Source organism: Montipora foliosa, chromosome 3, assembly GCF_036669935.1.
Source record: "Montipora foliosa isolate CH-2021 chromosome 3, ASM3666993v2, whole genome shotgun sequence".
In the NCBI taxonomy this organism is placed as follows: domain Eukaryota; kingdom Metazoa; phylum Cnidaria; class Anthozoa; order Scleractinia; family Acroporidae; genus Montipora; species Montipora foliosa.
The window spans coordinates 39,390,893-39,410,892 of NC_090871.1; the positions used below are offsets into that span (position 1 = coordinate 39,390,893).

The 20,000-nt window shown below is 39.9% G+C and overlaps 2 protein-coding genes across 2 annotated transcripts; both read right to left on the minus strand.

Annotated features, from left to right (window-relative positions):
• Positions 1–14,120: 14,120 nt before the first annotated feature.
• LOC137995777 (uncharacterized) lies at positions 14,121–16,907 on the minus strand. The gene is made up of 2 exons (XM_068841273.1): positions 15,966–16,907; positions 14,121–15,299 (listed from the first exon to the last, which is right to left on the minus strand). The coding sequence occupies exons 1-2, from the start codon at positions 16,905–16,907 to the stop codon at positions 14,121–14,123; spliced, it is 2,121 nt and encodes a 706-aa protein (XP_068697374.1).
• A 94-nt stretch (positions 16,908–17,001) lies between these two features.
• On the minus strand, positions 17,002–18,159 carry LOC137995778 (uncharacterized). The gene has a single exon (XM_068841274.1). The coding sequence runs from the start codon at positions 18,157–18,159 to the stop codon at positions 17,002–17,004; it is 1,158 nt and encodes a 385-aa protein (XP_068697375.1).
• Between the last annotated feature and the right edge of the window lie 1,841 nt (positions 18,160–20,000).

A 20,000-nucleotide genomic window follows, 5' to 3' on the forward strand; every position in this document is an offset into this window, starting at 1 on the left:
CCGGGGCTCAGATTTGTAGTAGCCGGGGAAAATCCCCGGCCCCCGGCCCTTAGTGACAGCACTGGATAAGTAATAGACCTTGGGACACTAATTTATGAAAATATTATTACTTGTTGTACAGTTGTTGCTAGTTCATTTTGACACTCAGCATTCTGATTTTTGTTGGTGGTAACACTTTGTTCTTTAACCCCACATTCAAGACTAGGATTGTTTTCATGAGATTTATTCTTCCTACTTTTATCAGCCTTCTTTTTTTCCTATATTCCCTCGTGTAAGCATTGCGCTTGGTGTTTGCACTTATTTTATCAGCTATCTTCGCTTTCTTATATTCCACCATGCTACCATCACTTTGTTTTTCAATGTCACATTCAGTGTTCTGATCGTTGTTAGAGCTTTTCAATCCCACGTTCAAGACTAGGGTTGTTAGATTTGCCCTTCCTACTTTCGTCAACCTTCTTTTTTTCCCTATATTTCCTCATGTAAGCATTGTGCTTGGTTTTTGCACTTGTTTCATCAGCCTTGTGTTTTTTCTCCTTATATTCCCTCATGTAAGCATTGTGGTTCCTTTTCACACATTTTATCAGTCTTGTTTTCAAAGTTCTGTCTTCTGTAAGCACTAGAGCTTTGTTTTTCAGCCTCACATTCAAGACCACAACTGTTTTCATGAGACATTTTCTTTTTACTATGTTCATTCATGTTACTGTCACTTTTCCTTTTTGGACTGTTATGTGATTTTTCAGAGAAAAAATTTTGTTCTGTAATGCTTAACTGATTATCACTGTGCTGACTTACTAATAAGTTAGAACTACATGTATATGGCACTGTTGATACATAATGTACTTCATTTAAATGACCTAAATATCGTGTTGCAGGTACTGTAGCTGTTGTGATAAATGAACTTTGTGATAAATTAACTTTGTCAGCAGAATTTTCATGGGATTCTCCAATATGAATTCTCACATTTTGTGACTCTGCAACTGCTTGTACAATGACAGCATACACCATGAACCTTGCAGTGACATATTTGTCAAATATTCGTTCCATGATTTCTGGGTATTGCTTTCAATAAAACTCTCAGGATTTTCCCTCGGATAATGAATACCAGCTTGTCTAATATACCAGTGATAACTTGGATCGATCACCATATAACTGATGTGAAACGGCTCTGAAAAACAGTCACCTGCTCCCCCAACATCTTGGGGTCTCAATCCCAGCTGACGTAATCGAAAGCTCAACAACATGGTGGATCCTACCGACAATGTAGTTTCACTATTGACACCTTGTTGGGGGCCTGGATTTAGTTCAATATCACCTGATGTCAAGACCTTCATTCTTTTCACACAAAATCTTTCAATTTGGCCAGTTGATTTTGTTGTTTTATGGTTAGCTAAGAAAGGATTATTGGCTTGTTTGCTTTTTCCTAACAGCCTCTTTGTGGTTACTATGTTTAGATTCACAAATTTCGAGAAAAAACAGTCAGATCTGTTAAGGTACCTTACATACCAGAACTTATAGTCAGCATCTAAGCTGTACAATCCTCAAGATTTAGGAGTAGATTTCCTTATTATACCTTTCAGTTTGCATCTAGCTTTTCTTGTTTTCATGGACCTTATAATCCTCCTCACTGATAATCTGGATGGCTCTCGCTCTCTACGTCTTTTCATTCATTTAGCTATTTTGGAATATCTATCACAATCTCTCGCACTCAAATCTAAAGAAGGTTCAACATCAATGCGGGTCATATTTGGATTGAAACATTTGGTAAAATCAACGCTTACATCATTTTCAAACGGATTACTACCGCAAACATAACTTTGTTCACATAAAAATGCTAGAGCTTTCATAGATGTTTACGGGATACCGGTAACTAGCTGCATGCTTGCACTCGCAAAGACTGTTAAGGAGTCTGGCCATAAATAATCAACCAGGCTTGACACACGCTGTGACAAACGAGAGCTTCCCAAGAAGGGATTGAAGCTGCTTCTTGGTAAAAAAATGAAGATTTTTGCCAGATTGTAAGTTCGGTTCGTAACTCCTCAAGACATGAAGCAGGGACCTCTAGAGTTAAGGCTTCCGTATCAACTAAAACCCTGAGACAGAAGACTGCAGATTTTGTTGATTATGTCTGCGAGACCAAAGTAGATTTATTTGCTATAACAGAGACATGGTTATGCCCAAGTGATGATGCAATTAGAAATGAATCATGCCCTGTCGGTTATGTGTTAGCTGATCACACCCGAATTGGCCGTAGGGGAGGTGGTACTGCTTTGGTTTACCGGAATTCGCTTACTGTTAAAAAGATCGACGCCGGTGAGAAAACCTCATTAGAGTTTTCTGAATGGACTTTGCAATCCACATCTCACAATCTCCGTATCATTGTGATCTACCGCTTGCCGTACTCAGATGAGCACAGAGTTACCACGAGTACATTTTTTGCCGAATTTGCAGATTATGTCGAGACAATTCTGTTGTCCAAAGAAGAGTTACTAATCCTAGGTGACTTCAACATCCATATTGACGTCGCTGGAGACAGTGATGCCAATAAACTCTCTGATTTCTTTGAATCAGTCGGTCTTCAACAGCATGTTGAACAAGATACTCACGTCCAAGGTCATACTTTAGATCTTGTAATTTCTCGGCGGTCTGACAATATCATTGAAGACTCACCACGTGTAGACCGTTTCCTGTCTGACCATGGTACAGTTTTGTTCAGTCTCAAGTCAACAAAACCATCGTTATTAGAGAAGACTATCTCCTACAGAAAGTTTAAATCTATTGACTTGAATTCCTTCCAGTCCGATCTGGCTTCCACTGATTTGTGCAGAAATCCTCCTGAAGCCCTGGAAGATTTGGCTAAATGTTATAACAGCACACTGAAAGTTGTCTTGGATAAACATGCTCCTTTAATTACCAGGTCTATCAAAGAGAGACCTCGTGTTCCTTGGTTCAATGAGGAGATCAAGATGGCTAAACGTGGAAGAAGAAAGGCTGAGAAAAGATGGAGAAGAACTAAGTTAGATACTGACCTGGCTGCCTTCAAGGTTAAGAGGAATGCAACAACCGCTCTTATGAACAAGGCTCGCAGGGAATTTTACACTAATTTCATTGAGGAGAACAGCAAGGATCAAAAGAAGCTGTTTGCCGCTAGTAATCGCTTGCTAAATAGAGGATCTGCCGACTGTCTACCCCCCACTATTGATAAGGCCCAATTTGCCGAGGACATCGGGAAGTTTTTTGTACAGAAAATAGTGAATATTAGGAGTCGTCTCGATAGTCATGGTGCTGCTGACTGCCATAAACACGACAACGAGGGCATTGAGTCGTCTTTCGTCCACCTCACTGAATTTGAGATGTTAACGGAACAAGAGTTGAAGTCTCTTATGCAGTATTCGTCTTTAAAATCTTGTGTTCTTGACCCTATGCCTTCAACGTTGGTCAGCCGATGTGATGTTCTATTGCCTGTACTTACAAGATTGATAAATACGTCCCTAAAGTCTGGTCACTTTCCTGTCGCCTGGAAGGAGGCTCTAGTCTTACCGTTACTTAAAAAACCTGGCCTCGACATACTCTTCAAGAATTTTCGTCCCGTTAGTAACTTACCATTTGTTTCGAAGCTGACAGAGTCAGCCGTCTATAACCAAATTCATAGCCACATTTGCGAGAACAATCTTTATCCTTCCAATCAGTCATCTTATAGGAAGAATTATAGCACAGAAACAGCGTTGCTGAGAGTGAAAAATGATATCTTGTTAAATATGAACAAACAGCATGTTACACTATTGGTCTTATTAGATCTTAGTGCGGCATTTGACACTGTGGATCACAATGTTTTACTTAGTCGCCTTCACTCAAAATTTGGTATATCTGGGATGGCACTTGAATGGTTTAGCTCCTACCTTAGGGGAAGATCACAGCGTGTTATGGTCCAAGGCAATTTATCTCAGAATTTGAATTTGGACTTTGGTGTACCCCAGGGCTCTTGCGTCGGACCATTGCTTTTTACGATTTATGCAAGCAAATTGTTTGACGTTATCAAGGCGCACCTCCCTACGGTTCACTGCTACGCTGACGACACGCAGCTGTATGTGTCCTTTAGTCCAAATAAGAGCATTGGGCAATTTGAGGCTGTCACTGCTATTCAGCATTGTGTGGATGATATACGCAATTGGATGACCAATGACAAACTACTTCTCAATGAAGATAAAACAGAATTTCTAATGATAGGTACCAAGCAACAACTAGCCAAGGTTAACATTGATCAGCTTATAATTGGAGGCAGCGTAATTAGACCAAAGGAAGTAGTTAAGAATCTGGGGGCATGGTTAGACTCGACTCTTTCAATGAATTCTCATGTAAATAATACTTGCTCAAATGCTTTTTATTACTTGTATAATATAAGAAGAATTAGAAAATATCTTTCTAGGCGGTCCACTGAGACGCTTATTCACGCATTTGTCTCAAGCCGGGTCGATTATTGCAACAGCCTGCTCTATGGCCTGCCAACCTATCAGCTTAATAAACTGCAGAGGGTCCAAAATGCTGCAGCTAGGTTAATTTTTCAGGAATCCAAGTACTGCCATGTAAGACCGCTGCTGTATAATCTGCACTGGCTGCCCGTTAAATTTCGAATTGACTTTAAGATATTACTGTTAACGTATAAGGCTATCAATGGCTTAGCGCCTTTTTATCTCCAAGAACTTATTAATCTTAAAGAAGCATGTAAATACAAGTTACGCTCCGACTGTGATGGACTGCTACTAAACCGTGTGAAATTTAAGACCTTAACATCTTTAGGAGATCGATCTTTTGCTGTTGCTGCTCCTCAACTATGGAATTTACTGCCCTATGCGATCAGGAGTAGCCCCTCAACAGCATCTTTTAAAAAGACACTCAAGACATTTTTATTTCAGAAAGCTTTTTCATAATTTTATTAATATGTTTTAGTAGGTTTTATGCAGTTTTATGTTTTAAGCGCTGATGAAAATAGCTATATTGATATCGGCGCTATACAAGTTTATTATTATTTTATTTTATTTACAGATCATGGAGGTCGAAAGGGGCATGTCTTTCTTGGGAGAAGAATCTAAACCGAGTTGTTGAAATAATTGACCGAGTTGCGAAAATGCCTGACTAGCAAGAGATGGATATTCGGCTCCGTAAAAGTCATCCAGGTAAACATCCGCTGAAAATCCCTCTTCGTTGAAGATATGTACGACCGCTTGAGTTGTGCGCTGACAAATCAGGGCCGATGAGCGTAAGCCAAAGTGACAAGGAGTATCGAAGTAAGATTTTCCTTGATAACAAAAGCCGAGTAAACTATAGTCCTTGGGATCGACAGGAAACTGTCTATAAGCATGGCGTAAGTCTTTCTTAAAAACGAGACCGTTAAGGCCTTTAGCGAGAATAAATTCAACGAGACGATCTATTCCAGGCAAACGTAACTTGAACTGGTCGCCCAAATAAGTATCAGAGGGGATGCCATCAATTACGGAAGATCCTTGAGGAAAACTAAGATCCATAACAACCCTCCGGGTTGAAGAGCCTCGTTTAGGGACAGTTTGAAGTGGAGAGCAAACAAAATCATCTGCAAAAGGTGGAGAATTGAAAGGACCCACGAAAGCATTGTAGGATAACTTGGTGTTGATATACGCTTGCACGTGAGAGTCAAAGTTTAAAGCTGACGGATGATTACGTGAAGATGACACGGGACGTGTACAGGCAGTGTAGTTTATCGGCCAGCCGTAGGTGAGGAAATCGACCACAATGTTATCGTGATAATTAGAGGAATGTTTTCCAGTTTGCGAGTAAAAGCGATGTGGGAACTAAAACCTTAGCGCCAAAGGCATTTGGTTGATGATAACGTGAAGCAATTAAATATCGTACAGGAGCTGCATTGTTGACAGATTCATGTTTGTGTCCTTTCTGGGTCAAAGAGGTCAATGGATTTCGGTCTTGTGAAGCTAATAGTCACTGTGCCGGAATTGGAGTGCGGCGCTTTGGACAATGCAACATGGGATGATCAGCCTTATAAACACAACAACAATGATGTTCGCTATAAGCCGCGCTATCCTGTTTGTCCCCTTACACGCCTTGACATTGGAACCCGCGCCGGGCTTAACCGCCTGCTGGTTGTTCGGTGGAGTAATACTGCTGGAATGCCAAGAGTTATTGTCCTCATGGGACCATTAGAACCCACAAATGACCAGCTCCCAATGTCAGTGGCTTTATAGTTCAGTTGGTTGGAGCGTCGCACTGGAATCGCGAGGTCAAGGGTTCAAACCCCATTAAAGTCCTGAATTTTTCAGACTTCTCTACATAATTGCAAAAATTGCACTCGTAACTGCGAAGATCATAGCTTCACTTGATTTTATATCCGCAGTTCATATGTGATTCATTTCATATATACCATTTCACAATTGATAAGTCCCGAGATCACGATAAATTCCCGTTTGCTAAACGCAACAAACCACACACTTCAAGATATCGTTTGAGAATTTGTATTCCCTTCACTGTATTTCACAAGGTTTTCACTACACTCACTAGCACGTGTCCCTCTTTTTTGATTACAGAGAAATCATTCATTCATTGTAATAAAAACTAATCCTATTGGTTGAACGTGATTTTCCATTTCCGATCCCTGTCACTTTGCCCTAAGTGATTGACGTTACATTTTACAATAATACTGAGCCTCACTTCCGGTCGGTGACTGCAATCGAATAATCGAGTTGAAAACATGAACGAGAAAGTGGCAATAATTCCAACAGTTGCCACTCTCTTTCTTCTTCCTTTTGGTTTCCCCTCACATTCATCAGCAGCAGCAGCACCATCTTTCACTTGCAGTTTCCTTTTTTGTGTATCCCCACATTTATCCATAGCCTTCTTTCTCACTTCTTCTGCTTGTTTCCTTTCAGATTCGATCTTGTCTTTTTCCTTCTTGCAATTCTGTTTCAACTCAACGTCAGAAGCTTGTTTCATTTTTATTATGCCCATAATAGCTTGATCAACCTCAGATATATAGCACTTATTAACCGAGAGGCCATATAATAAATAACTTATTAACCTCGTCCATTCGGTCATTGCAGGGAAATCTCAGACCTCGACCTTGATGTATTGACCTCTCTGTCACTTGCTCAATACATCAAGGACGAGGTTAATAAGTTATTTATTACATTGTGTATGGTCTTTCTTTTTGCTCAGTTTTGGCCTGTTCTTCGTCCTTTGGATAATAAAACTCGCTCTCGCTGTGGCTCTCTTCGTCACTCATACTAAAGAAGTATCTGTATGCTAGTTTTTCTTTCAGTTATTGAAAATATAGTTGTACTTTGTCCATATTGTTGTTGTGTTCGCCCATGGGCTCGTAGCTTTTAGTCTCAATTCAAAAGAGCCGTTGAGCCAAGAAAAACTTTCATAATGCCCAGTCATTACAAGAAAATCTTGCCCGCTCAGCAGGCAATCAGAGCGTGCGTACTATAGTAGCCATATAATAAATGTGGATAAATGTGGAGAAAGGCCACTTTGTTTCTCTTCATCTTTCATTCTTTTGTTGAAAATTTTAACAAGAATGGCAAGGTGATCCTGCAACGATCTTCTATCTACAAAGAATCTTGCTTGATCGATGGAATTGAGATTGCTACTTATGGTTCTCCATAAGTTCCCTCTATCAATGGAACCTTTCAGAACTGTGTAAGGGTTTACGACAAGTACCTCTCTGTGCAGGAGTAAATCGTGCTTGTTTGTCCTGGTCATAATTGTAGAAGAAAATGGAAATTCACATCTTATGTGAGGTTTTCTTCACAGCACAATAACTTGACCGTTTTAAAAAACAAATGACCCTATATTAAAAAGCACTTGACCGTTAACTAAACCCGAATTGTGAAAAAACAAACAAACAATAAATTAAGAATATCTTGACTACTTACTGTTTAGTCATGATTTTCTATAAAGAATGCACAAGGAGGAAAACCACAAAAAGTCAACTCGACATTGGCAAAAGCTTAGGTTGAAAAAAAGAACTTTTAAAACTCACTGATACATCAAACAAGTTTTTGGTAAAAACTAAAGATTTGTACTCTTGTTTTTTAGTCACAACTCCAAACCACAAGGAATGGTGTTGCCGACTTGACGGCACCTCGAAACAAGCTTGTATTTGACATGTGCAAAGTGATGTATTTACTTTTGGTGACGTTGTGCGTCGTGTGACCATCCTTGTGTTGTCGAAACTTAAAGTTCCTAATACCTATGTTACGACACGACTTCGCTGGTGATATAGACTCATCTCGAACATCGATGCTTATGATCTTAGGAGGGACTGCATGCTTAGAAAGGAAAATTCCAATTTATCATCTTTGAACTTGAGGTATTTAGAAGACATCCATTTAGGAATGTGTGCTACACAGGATTCGATAGCTGCCTTAAGGGCCCACTGACGTATTTTTGGGGTGCGTTGCTAAGGATGTAATGGTTAAGTAACTTGAGAGAATTTGGCATTATTTTGGTCAGTTTCCAACTTTTGTAAGCAAATCACACTAAATATGACGTCATCATGCCAATCCCCATGGTCACGTGACCAATAAAAGAAAACTCTAAATTTGTCTCCGTGCCACGCAATTTGGTTATTTAATCAATGGTTTGATAATTTGTATTCGTTTTTGCATCCAGCCAAGCATGGTTTTGTTTTTATTTTGAAAAATGTTCTTTTTAAAGACATAAACGATACTGAAATAGCCATAACCTTTTCAAAAAAGATGATTTGAAAAAATCAATGCTTAGGTATATTCTGTATTTGGGGGTGAAACGTGCCATGAAAAAAAAAAAAATTAATTCACTTTAAAGACTGCCAGAAATTTAGCTTTTTCTCAAACCGGAAGTCAGTTCGTTTACACGTGCGCAGTTGATCTGAGAACAAGCGTGAGGAAGGGCGAGGAAAAACCTTCGATGGAAACAACAGTTTGTGCGGTGACTTTTACTTGTGAGTGGGTTTTCTTGTCAGCTCATGATATGATGACGTCACTTACCGGAAGTAACATTTCACTTCCTTAGCAACGCGCGAAAAATCTGTCAGTGGGCCCTTAATAGCAGAGCTTCGCGTGCGCGCGGAGCACCATTGTTACGAAAATATGGTAACCCATTGATGCAAGAAATCTTGGTTTTATAAGCATGACATCATCAACCGTCCGTACATACGTACGTCGGTCCGTCCTTCCGTACATCCACCTCTCCATGTATGCCAATGTGACCAGTATCAAGCTAGTTTACAGCATACACCTTTGATTTTGGACATCCATCTTTTGATCAATTGACACCTGTCAAAACAAGGTATCCACTGACCAGTATCATGTGACCATATCGCAGGCTCAAGCTGAGAGCTAATGAGGTCAGCTGTTTTTTTAAGTTGACTGCTGACCGGATACTGGTTTTTGATTGCATTGCAGACTCAACCCAGAAGATGAACATAAGCGAGGTTCATTTTTCCCGCGCTTTCTGTGGGTTGAAGCTTACACAGTCAACGCTTTTCGTGTTCAGGTGGAAAACGGTTTGGAAGACGTTTTTTTCTGCATTTTCGCTGGTTTCAATCCAGTTTGACATATCATGGTATTTGTGGTCCGCACTGGTGGCTACGCAGTTATTCAAGTCAAGCATCGGCGGGATGTATACTTTAAAGCTGATTGTTTATTTTTAATTTGCTTAGAGCTGCTTTTTTATCTATATTACAATTTTTGGCATATCTTTAGAAGCTCTGATAAGGTTACATGATGCCTGTAGGACCTATGTCTAGAACAGAAACAAAAGGAGAGCGAAAGAGAACGACAACGACAAAACAGAATACCGGTAATAGCTCATACTTAGCGGAAGAAGTTACTTCATAAATTCTTTTCTTGGGCCCTAAACCCTTTGTTATTTTTACGGATGTGTTATTTAAAGGTGGTTTAATCGGTTCTTCCTTTGTTCAGGAATGAAAATCGAACTTTTATTTTCAAGTGGAATTAAATAACAATTATCTGTATTCTTTTGGACATAAAGAAAAAGTTGATTTGTTTGTTTGTTTGTTTTGCTCTAAAATGTGAGCAAACAAGTGCTTTTTAGCTAAGTAGCTTTAAATACCCGTAAAACGGAGCACTGATGGAGAGGGCGGAGTAAAATGAGCGCACCGTCGACCTCAGGTTTGTCAGTTGAATTACTGTTACGAGTTATCGACGTTAAATATGGTTGCTTTACTTTACTTTTACTTTAAATAGGAAATACTTAAACCAAGGCAAAAGATAATAACAGCATTGTTACAGCTGCATACAATGTACAGTATACCCATCCTAAGGCTAGAGAAACAAAGATTATTTTATACCTGAACTAATGAAAAGTGAATAATCTTTGCAGCAAAATGTGGTGTAGGCACCATATTTGGCACTGTGCCCCATACTGTTATGTCTGCCATCACCCGCAATCACAACACCTTTCACTTCCTTCAAACTCTGCACCAGCTTTTGTTGGTATTTCTTCCACTGAAGATAAATCATTGGGAATAACTTCTGCAAAATATCAATTGAAGTACAAAGTAAAGGTATTAATACTCCAGACTTAGCAATTATTGAATGAGGCTGAGTAGGATATGAAGAATTCTGCCGAGTCCGAAGGCCGAGGTGGATAACACCCTCTGAGATCTGCAAAATTCTTCGTATCATAGGAAAGCTGAATTCAATAATAATTGTTTTATTATTCATTCAAAATATTTCCCCATTTTTAAAGGAGTTTTGCCATTTTGCTCTTTGTTTTTCCACTCAATAAAAATAATACAGCCTCGTTGCCAGGTTTTCTCGGTCAACGGTTCAATAATATGTAGCAGGCTGCACGTTTGACATCATTGGTTCAATTTTTGGTCAACAGCAGCTGGTTATGGTGAATTCTGCATGTGCGTTTAACCAATCAGAAATGGGGAAATATTTTGAATGAATAATAAGATGGACAATAGAAACTTGTGTGAAGTTAACTGTTGGAAGCCTCCATTGTGAAACAGTCAAAACAACAATGGCAACTTAGCTAGATGGTGTCTCAGTAAAGATGATACTAGTTACTGAGTCTGACATCCCTGCCCTTTCATATGCAAATCCCCCCCCTCCCCCACCACCCCTAGGGGATATAATATATATTAGGAATCACTGCTTGCTCTTACTTTCTGGTATCGGAAGAATGAACGCAAAGATACACATCCTAATCCCATGTGCTGAAAAATGTTGAGAACTTTACTGGCTGACCCACCAGCCATTAGAATTGCAAAGCAAAGAAGAAAATTGCCAGCAGCAATTTGTGTTCCAGGCATGTTCGGTTGACTCCTCCAAATGAAGTTTCTCCTTGTACACTTTGGGTTGCGACAGGTGCTGCTCACTATAGCCATTGTGCCCTCTTGGCGTGTTGTTACTTCTGGATCATCAGCCTTACAAATGTGACAAAACTGAAACAGCATCAATAGCTGAGTCAGGAATACCACATGTTTTGGCTGAGTGCGAAGGTTGTCATCTGTAACATGGACTCTAAAAGCAGGAAAAAGGAAAAAAAATGGCTCAAACAATGAACTCTCTATATGTTATGAGCATCTCCTACTCAACAGTCAGTTTCAATTATTATCTAGCTCTATCAAGTAATTAACTTATCTATTTTAACTAGTTGTCTGCCTTAAATAGTGATTACCTTGTGTATATTCCGTCTAGCTCTATCAAGTAATTAATTTATCTATTTTACCTAGATCTCTGCCTAAATAGTGATTACCTTATGTATGTCTGTTAATAACCGCCTCTTACTATTAACTGCACTGTGGTAGTGGCCAACTCAAAAGCTCTGCTCCTTTGGTCACTACACACTATTTCAAAGTAATACCTAGTGCACATGCAAGCTACCTTTCCTTTGTTTTTTTTTTTACCTTTCTTTTTTTTTCGTTTTCATTCTTGTAAATTAACATTGTGAATAAGTGTGAATAAACTGAATTGAATTGAATTTCCATCAGATGTTTCTAAAATACACATCACATGACACATGTTAATGTGGTAATACATTGCTGTGCACCAACATTATTTCTAACAAAAGTGTTATGTAGAAAAAAGGTTATGCACCTTTGATCTTTAGCTTCATCCGTTTCTGATGCTGACATATCTGACTCAGACTCTGTTTCCTGTTCTGTGGAGTACTCCTCTTGAGGACTTGAAGGATAAATAACATCATCATCATCATCATCATCACAGTCTATATCCATGTCCTCTTCATCTATGTTTTCCTCTTCCTGTTTTCCTTCAACTAGCTGTTTAATATCAGACTCTGGCACAGGTTGATTTGCAGGTTGAGTGTCAATGGTACATGAAGCTATGAGGGAAAAAATACCTAGTTCAAAGAAAAGTTTTTCTGTTACATAAGCTTGCACATCAAGAAATTGCCAGCGTTGTGTAGCAATAGATTAATAGATGATTGTGTATTTGGGACTTGAGTTTGAGGAATGTTTCATTTGTCAGATTTTATACCTGGACATAGAAATCTAACCTTTTTTCTCCTTGTACCCCTGCCTTTTTAGTCTGTTATATTTGTATTTTAAACCAATATACTGGTTTCGCCACTTTTTCGCCTTGTTTTCCAAATTTGCACAGTTGGAACACTCAACCTGAAAAACACAAAGAAGGTAAAAGGTAAAGTCTGCACGCACGCCTAGTGACTCATCAGGCCGGACTTTATCCCGCTTTATTTGCCGGTAGCCATTTATACACCTCAGTGGAGAGAGGCACTGTGAAAGTAAAGTGTCTTGCCCAAGAATACAACACAATGACTCCACCCAGGGCTCAAACCCAATTCGCTCCGGAGTGGAGCGCACTAACCATGAGGCCACCACACCACTCATTGAAAAACCCAAAATCAATGATAATTGTAATCTTAAAAAAATCAATGAGAACAATACCCTACAGTGTAATATTATTATTATTAAGCACTGGAGAATAGGCATAATGTTGAAAGTAATGCAATAATGTGTCAAACTTGCGTCCGGGACTCGTGGACAGGGGCTACATACAGTATCATCACTTTCTTCTACTAAATTAACATGATGGACATCGACACTAGTACTCTGACCGGGACTCCCAGTCACATGCACACTTGACTCCAACATCTCTTCAGCAGCACCGACTTCTCCCTCCATATCGACAAGTAACTCTTCAGATCCACTTTGGTCCTGATTAGTACTAGCACTTTTCGATGGTTTCGAAAGAGTTTTCAAAAGCTACAACGAAAACGTAAAGAGTGGAATGTATTTTGTCGACTTGAATTGCTTGTATTGTTGTGAAAGAAGTTCACAAAAGCCACAGTAGTTTACCCGATATAAACACTCCAACGAGAGAAAAGAATACGCCACAAGCACAAAACTAATAATAATTTGCGGTAAAAGATAAGATGTAATAGCGACTACGCCTTTTCATGTGGTCAAAAAGCTTGAAAGAACTGTTTGCGTACGGTGTATCTCATACTAGCTCTATCACATAAAGGTGAGACATACCTCACGGCATTTCATGCGGACGTCTCTATTCATTTCTTCCTCCGGTGGCTTTACACTGTGCACGCTCGGTATAGAAATGACACCAATTTCATCTCTTTTCAGTCGCCGCTGATATTCCTGACCATCGTAAGATAAACGGCTGAAGTCTTCTGGCGTGAAATGAACAGAACAGATCACCGAATGCTTGGATGCTGTCCAGTTCTTACGCGTGACATTTACGAAGGCAATCCACTTTTGCCTTCTTTTCTTCGCTTCTGGTCTTTGATCTTCAAAAAATGGTATCTGATGGATAGAGATACCTCTTTTCTTGTCTTTCGTATTACTACACCCAAAAACAACGCACTTTTGTACCATTTGTGGGCGCGATTACTTAGCACACATATAAGAAAACACTGAGAAATCTGTTTTCCGCGAAACTAGATGTCCTGAAATGACGTCACAATCATCCCCAATCTCCTGTTTTCGGTTTCGTGGTTTTGTACCCCACCGGAAGTGAAATTTCACGTTTTTGGTCCATCAAAACACGGGGAAGAAAAATCACATGAGACTTTAAAGACAGATGCACAGGCTAGTAGTAAGTAATTTCACACAAGTGAACACATTACTGTAAAACTTTATTGGCAAACGTGTCTTCCACAATCTTTTTGTCATAGAATTTAGCAAAGGTGGATTCTGACTTCCATCCAGCCTTGTCAAGAATATGTGCTAATGGAACATCACTCAGCTTTGCCTTAGAAGTAGAAGCTGACCTTGTGCTATGAGGCTTGAAAATGTTTACATCAATGCCTGAACTTTGTAATACAAACTTAACCCAACGACTGATCGTGTCTCTAGACACTGGACCATACGGTTTGACATAACTTAGCAACAATTGACTACATGAACGAGTCTCCCTTGCAAACTTTGTCCTAGTCAAATACTCCTTGAGAGTGGTCACAACACAAATTCGTGGATCTGTGAAGGATTTGAGTTCAATCACCATACCCTTGGACCCTGGTTTGGACTGTTTAACATGCTCTTGAAGTCTGAATACTATAGAGGAGCCAGAATCTATCATGCTGTCCACATTGAGAAAAAGAAGGGATTGTCCCCTTTGAGCAGTGACTAGAGCTAATAACATTGTGAGCTTCAACGATAAACTCTTGAGAGAAATCTCATTAACAGGGGACAACGTCTTTAAGTAATCAAGAACTTGGTGTACATCCCAAACTGCTGTATAACGAGGCATCGCTGGGCGAGATTCAAATACTCCCTTTAGAAACCTAATAACTAAAGGATGTTGCCCAACTGGGATACCATCTATTGAGGGCAGTATCGAAGAAAGTGCTGAGCGAGCAGTATTAAGGCTACTATAACTAAGACCATTGTTAAATAAAGTCAGTAGAAATTCGATGACTTGGGCTAAAGAGGGACGAACTGTACTAATCTGTTCTCTATTACAGAAGTCAAGCCATTTTTTATAATAGGATTGGTACTGTTTAGATGTGCCTTTCCTCCACGACTTGAGGATAATCTTGGTAGCTTCTGCAGAAATGCCTTGCTTCGTAAGGGATTCCCCGATAACTTGCATGCAATTAGTTTCAGTTTGCCCTCCATGGGATGTGGTTGACTGGGCTTGCTTGGAAGATACAATGTCCCTCTTGTCACTGGAAACAGTCTGGGCATCTCGACTAAAAGACTCATCAGCTTCGGATACCAGGGCTGGGTTGGCCAGACTGGAACAATGATGATCCCTTCCCCTTCCTCCATTTCGATTTTCTTTAAACAACGAAGTATAAGGCTAAAAGGGGGGAAAGCATAAAATTGTTCTTGAGACCAAGAGCAAAAGAAAGCATCCACAAATTGTGCCTCAGGGTCTGGCCTCCATGACACGTAACGGGGAACTTTTCTGTTAATTCTAGATGCAAAAAGATCAATGGATGGCATGCCATAGGTTTCAACAATGCTGTGAAAAATATTTTCCTCGAGAGACCATTCTGTGTTATCATTAAATGTTCTAGATTCCCTATCAGCCTCAACATTTTCTTTACCTGGTAACGAGATTGCTGTCACCCAGATATTTCTTTGGATACACCAGGTCCAAATTTCATGTGCAATCTTATTACATTCCAAAGAATGAGTGCCACCCATGGCATTTATGTAAGAGACTGCAGTGGTATTATCTATGTAGAGGTTAATATGACAATTTTTCATTGAGTGGCAGAATGATTTCAAAGCAAAAAAAGCAGCAAGTGTTTCTAACTCATTGATGTGACAGTTAAACTCAGTTACAGTCCAGCGACCTCCTGCCTTATTTCCCTTGCACACTGCCCCCCACCCTTTTTTTGAGGCATCAGAATACAGGGAGAGGAATGGATCCCCATGGGATATCCACTTAAATGAGCTCTCAACATTTTTGATCCACCATTTGAGGTTCTTTAACTGAGGTATCTGACAATATCATTACTGAGTTGTAGTTTCCCCTACTTTCTTTCAGAGCTTTGATTTTGTCTATTTCTAAACTTCTATAGAAAAGCTGTGCATATTCGACACCAGGGAACATAGAAACCATTAAGCCTATCACTTCTGAGACATTATGAACTGAAACATGAGTATTTGTCAATAGAGCTGAACATTTCTGTTTCAGTTTTCCAGCTTTCTCTGGTGTTGGTCTCACTGTCATCGTGAGTGAGTTTAAGATAAAGCCCAAAAATGTTAACTCATGGCTGGGTGCAAGAATTGATTTCTCTTGATTTAGAAGAAAACCCACTTTGGTGAAAAGGTGGACAGTGTCCGGAACATTATTAGTGCATTCATCAAAAGAGGGCCCTTGCAAGTATGAATCATCAATGTAGCCCACATTTGTGTGTCCCATTTGCCTTAAGGTGGAGTAGACAGGGTTAAGCAATTTAGTAAAAAGTCGGGGCGCAGAAGCAAGACCATTAGGGAGGCAAGTAAACTGAAATAATTCCCCCTGCCAGGAGAACTTCAAATATTTTTGGCATTTCTCATTGATTGGAACCGAATAATATGCATCTTGCAAGTCTACAGATGCCATATAACATCCAGGTGTCATAAGCAAGATTGCTGAGGTTAAGCTTTCCATTTTAAAATGATGGTTGCTAATATATTGATTTAAGTTCTTCAAATTGAGAATGAGCCTATACCCTCCAGTCTTCTTTTTACGAAGAAATATAGTAGAGAGAAATTCGCCATGACAGTGCTGTGATTTCACAATGACCCCCTTTGTCAGAAGTTTGTCTAATTCTGAACTGATAATCTGTGATTCTTCAGAATTAAAAGCTATTTCCTTTGGGGGAAGCATTTGCACAGGAGGGCAGTCAACAAAATCAACAATAAACCCTTGAGGGTTTTGAGAATCTGCGGATCGGAAGTCAATTCTCTCCATTCAGGGAAATATAATTTCAATCTACCTGCCGTTTGTACTGGTTCTACAAGACACAACTTTTGACTTACCTCAGGTAAGTCTTCAGAAGCTTTGTTTACTTGCTTTGACCCTTCGACTTGGGATACTTGTCTGAATTCTGAGTGGCTGGACCGCGACTTGCGGTCTGTCGCCAGCCTAAAAAATGCTTCTGACTTCCTCTTGCTCGAAAAAATTTTCCTCTGGCACCAGACGATTGGCTTTTGTACCCAAAGTTAGAGGAGGTCGGGCCTTTATGACGAGTGACGGTGGAAGTAGTTACTTTCCGGCCAACACGGTTTACTTCGGAGATATCTTTGACTTGCTTCGACAAGTCGTCTCCGAAGAGTTCAGCTGTCACTGTTGTAGACGCCGAGCAAAGGTGTTTGTAATCCGAGTGCAAGTCCGGTTTTATGAGCTCTTTCCTTCTATTATTAAGCTCGGTATTTGCATGTGCCAAAAGAGAAAGGCTGTCTATTGCCTCTTGAGCGAGCACTTTCCCGCCATTTATCTCATTAACTCGTTTCAAGATGGCGTCAGTGACGCGAGCAAGAGCTGTCATACCCTTAACGATAGACGTTTGCACTTTTTGGAATTTCAAGTCTTGCGACCTGATGGTGGAGCTTAGATTATCCCAAATCAGTTGGTTAACGCGAACTTTCGTTAAACCTTCACAGTTTTCTGGCTGCGGATATTTGTTTATCTTGTCTTGCAGCCGTTCTTCTAGCATGCCGTCTCGCACGAGACGCGTCACAATTTTAGCGAGCTCTTCATGAATGGGAGGTCCGGTCTCTTCCGACTTCAGGTCATTTTGAACAGTTTTAAGGAAGTCTCCAACTGATTCGTCGACTTCAGGTTGCCTTACATTGCCATGCTCTGTAGTATCAGACAAAAGGTCATTGACCAAGGCATCAACATCCATGTGCTCGCTCGATGAAGACGATTTTCCCGCCTTCTGGCTGGGTTTGTCTTGTGAGGGGTTTGACAATTCATTGTCGTTTAAGTCACCCTCGGTGACCTCCTCACACACATACCTCTCAAGGGTTTGTGTTAGGGCCGTGGTCAACGACTCGGCCATCGGAGAAAAACCTTGTTCCATAGATTTTTGCAAAGCACTGATCTGAGTGCTCGCCACGTCTTCATCGTTTTGACGGGAGTCAATTATGACCTTTTTCCCGTCTTTGTCATTGCCGCGTTTCGAAGACTTGGAAGGTCTCTCTCCTGGTACCGGGTGCATCTCTACATGAATTTCTTTTGATGTTTTAGTGGGCGAAGCAGGCGGCATTGTGCGTGGCAAAAACCAAGTTTTCGCAGGACATAAAAGACAATCCGTTCACCACGAAGGCAACAACGCACTGAGTTCAAGCAGGCGCAATGCTATCTCATGTGATCCCTCTGTGGGTGACAAGGTGGAATAAAAAAAAATCTGTCATATACACTTTAAAGCAGCAAGCGGAAACATCAAAATGCAGACAATTCGAAACCTTTTATTTTCACAAACCCTACAGGCAGTAAGAATAAATAAGCAGGGACTTATGGCTAAATCTATGTATTAGAAGACAAGTCATCGCAAGGATTGAAGGTCAGAAAGATTTGTGTGTCATCTGCATATAGAAGGGATTGCAGGCCATATTGCCGGATGATGTCTGTTATTGGAGCAGTGTATAACAAGAATAGTATTGGCCCCAGCACTGATGAATATGAACAGGAACATTAACAATGCAATTCTGATTTCCCACAGTGACAGCTTGATGTGTCCTGTAGTGTCGGTTATCCTGGCATTGCCCACCCTTTTCTTATCTTTAATGAAACGTTGAACATTCCTGTATTTTGCTTCTCAAGGATAGTCCCAATGTTTGTTACAGTATGGGAAGACACTGGCTTGAATGCAAATGGCATGGAAGGAGATGGTTGGTCTTTTAATGTGGTGTTTCTGGTTCATGAAGCTGGTGCGACTGGTTGTTCTCAAGTTGGTCATTAGTACTGCCTCCTTATCCTGGCATTTAACCTGCATTCGGTGATGCTTGGAGATGGCGCCTTTGTTAATCATTACCCTGATATCTCATGGCTCTTCCTCAGCAACTTCGAAGACAAAGTTAAAGTATTCATTTGTATCCCCAAAGTACTGTGGAAAAACGGAAAGAAAGAAGGATTAGTTTAAAAAGCTAACATCAATTAAGTGCAGGTAAAAATTAAGGAGTTCCCTTTACCACTTCAGTAGGGGCACGTTCTAGAAAAGATTTGAATACTTACCTGATGAAGCTGAAGTAGTGGGTGAGGATGAAGGGGTTGTCGGTGTTTTCTTTGAGGGTGAGGCTTGCATTGTGTATGAACTGAAATAGGAAGGTTTCAGTTATTTATTCTATTGATCACTTAGTTTCGTTTTAGGCTGAGGCAGCCTGTATGTATTAAGTATGCATTACATGTATATCTGTTGATACAAATGAGTAATTAATAAGGTCTGAGGAATTTTCATTTCACAGGAGGTTGTTTCTGTAATTTTCAAAGGTTTTTTGGACCAAAGTGTTGATCCTGGTTTCTTCCGATAATCTGTGTAAATTATTGTAGTTTGAAGTTTTCTTAATGGAATGGAGCCTATCAAAGCTCATAGGCTCAATTAGCAATTAGCAATTTAGTGTGCATGTTCTAGACAAAACAACAGATGTAAGGCCTGCTACTTTCTCAGAAGCACCTAAATCAATCCAGCAATTCTTAAGGATAAGGTTACATATACATGTAAGTCCTTGAGACATATGAAAAGTTGTTATTGACCAAGCAAGTTTCAGTACAAACTGTTGCCTTTCAAGGTCACTACTTGAAAAAGTTGTTACGGCGGTCCACAGGGGACATGCTGCAATTTTAAGAGTTTGCTGCAATTTTTGATAACTTCTGCTGCAATTTTAAAAGTACCTGCAATTTTCAATAATTGCTGCAAATTTAAAAGGTGCTGCAAGTTTAAATATTTTTTTAGAAACAAATAAAACTTGCTGCATAATAAAGATACTTGCTGTAATTGCTTTAAAGGTTGCTGCAAAAATAAAATGTTGCTGCAAGTAAAAAGAAAGTTGCTGCAAAAAT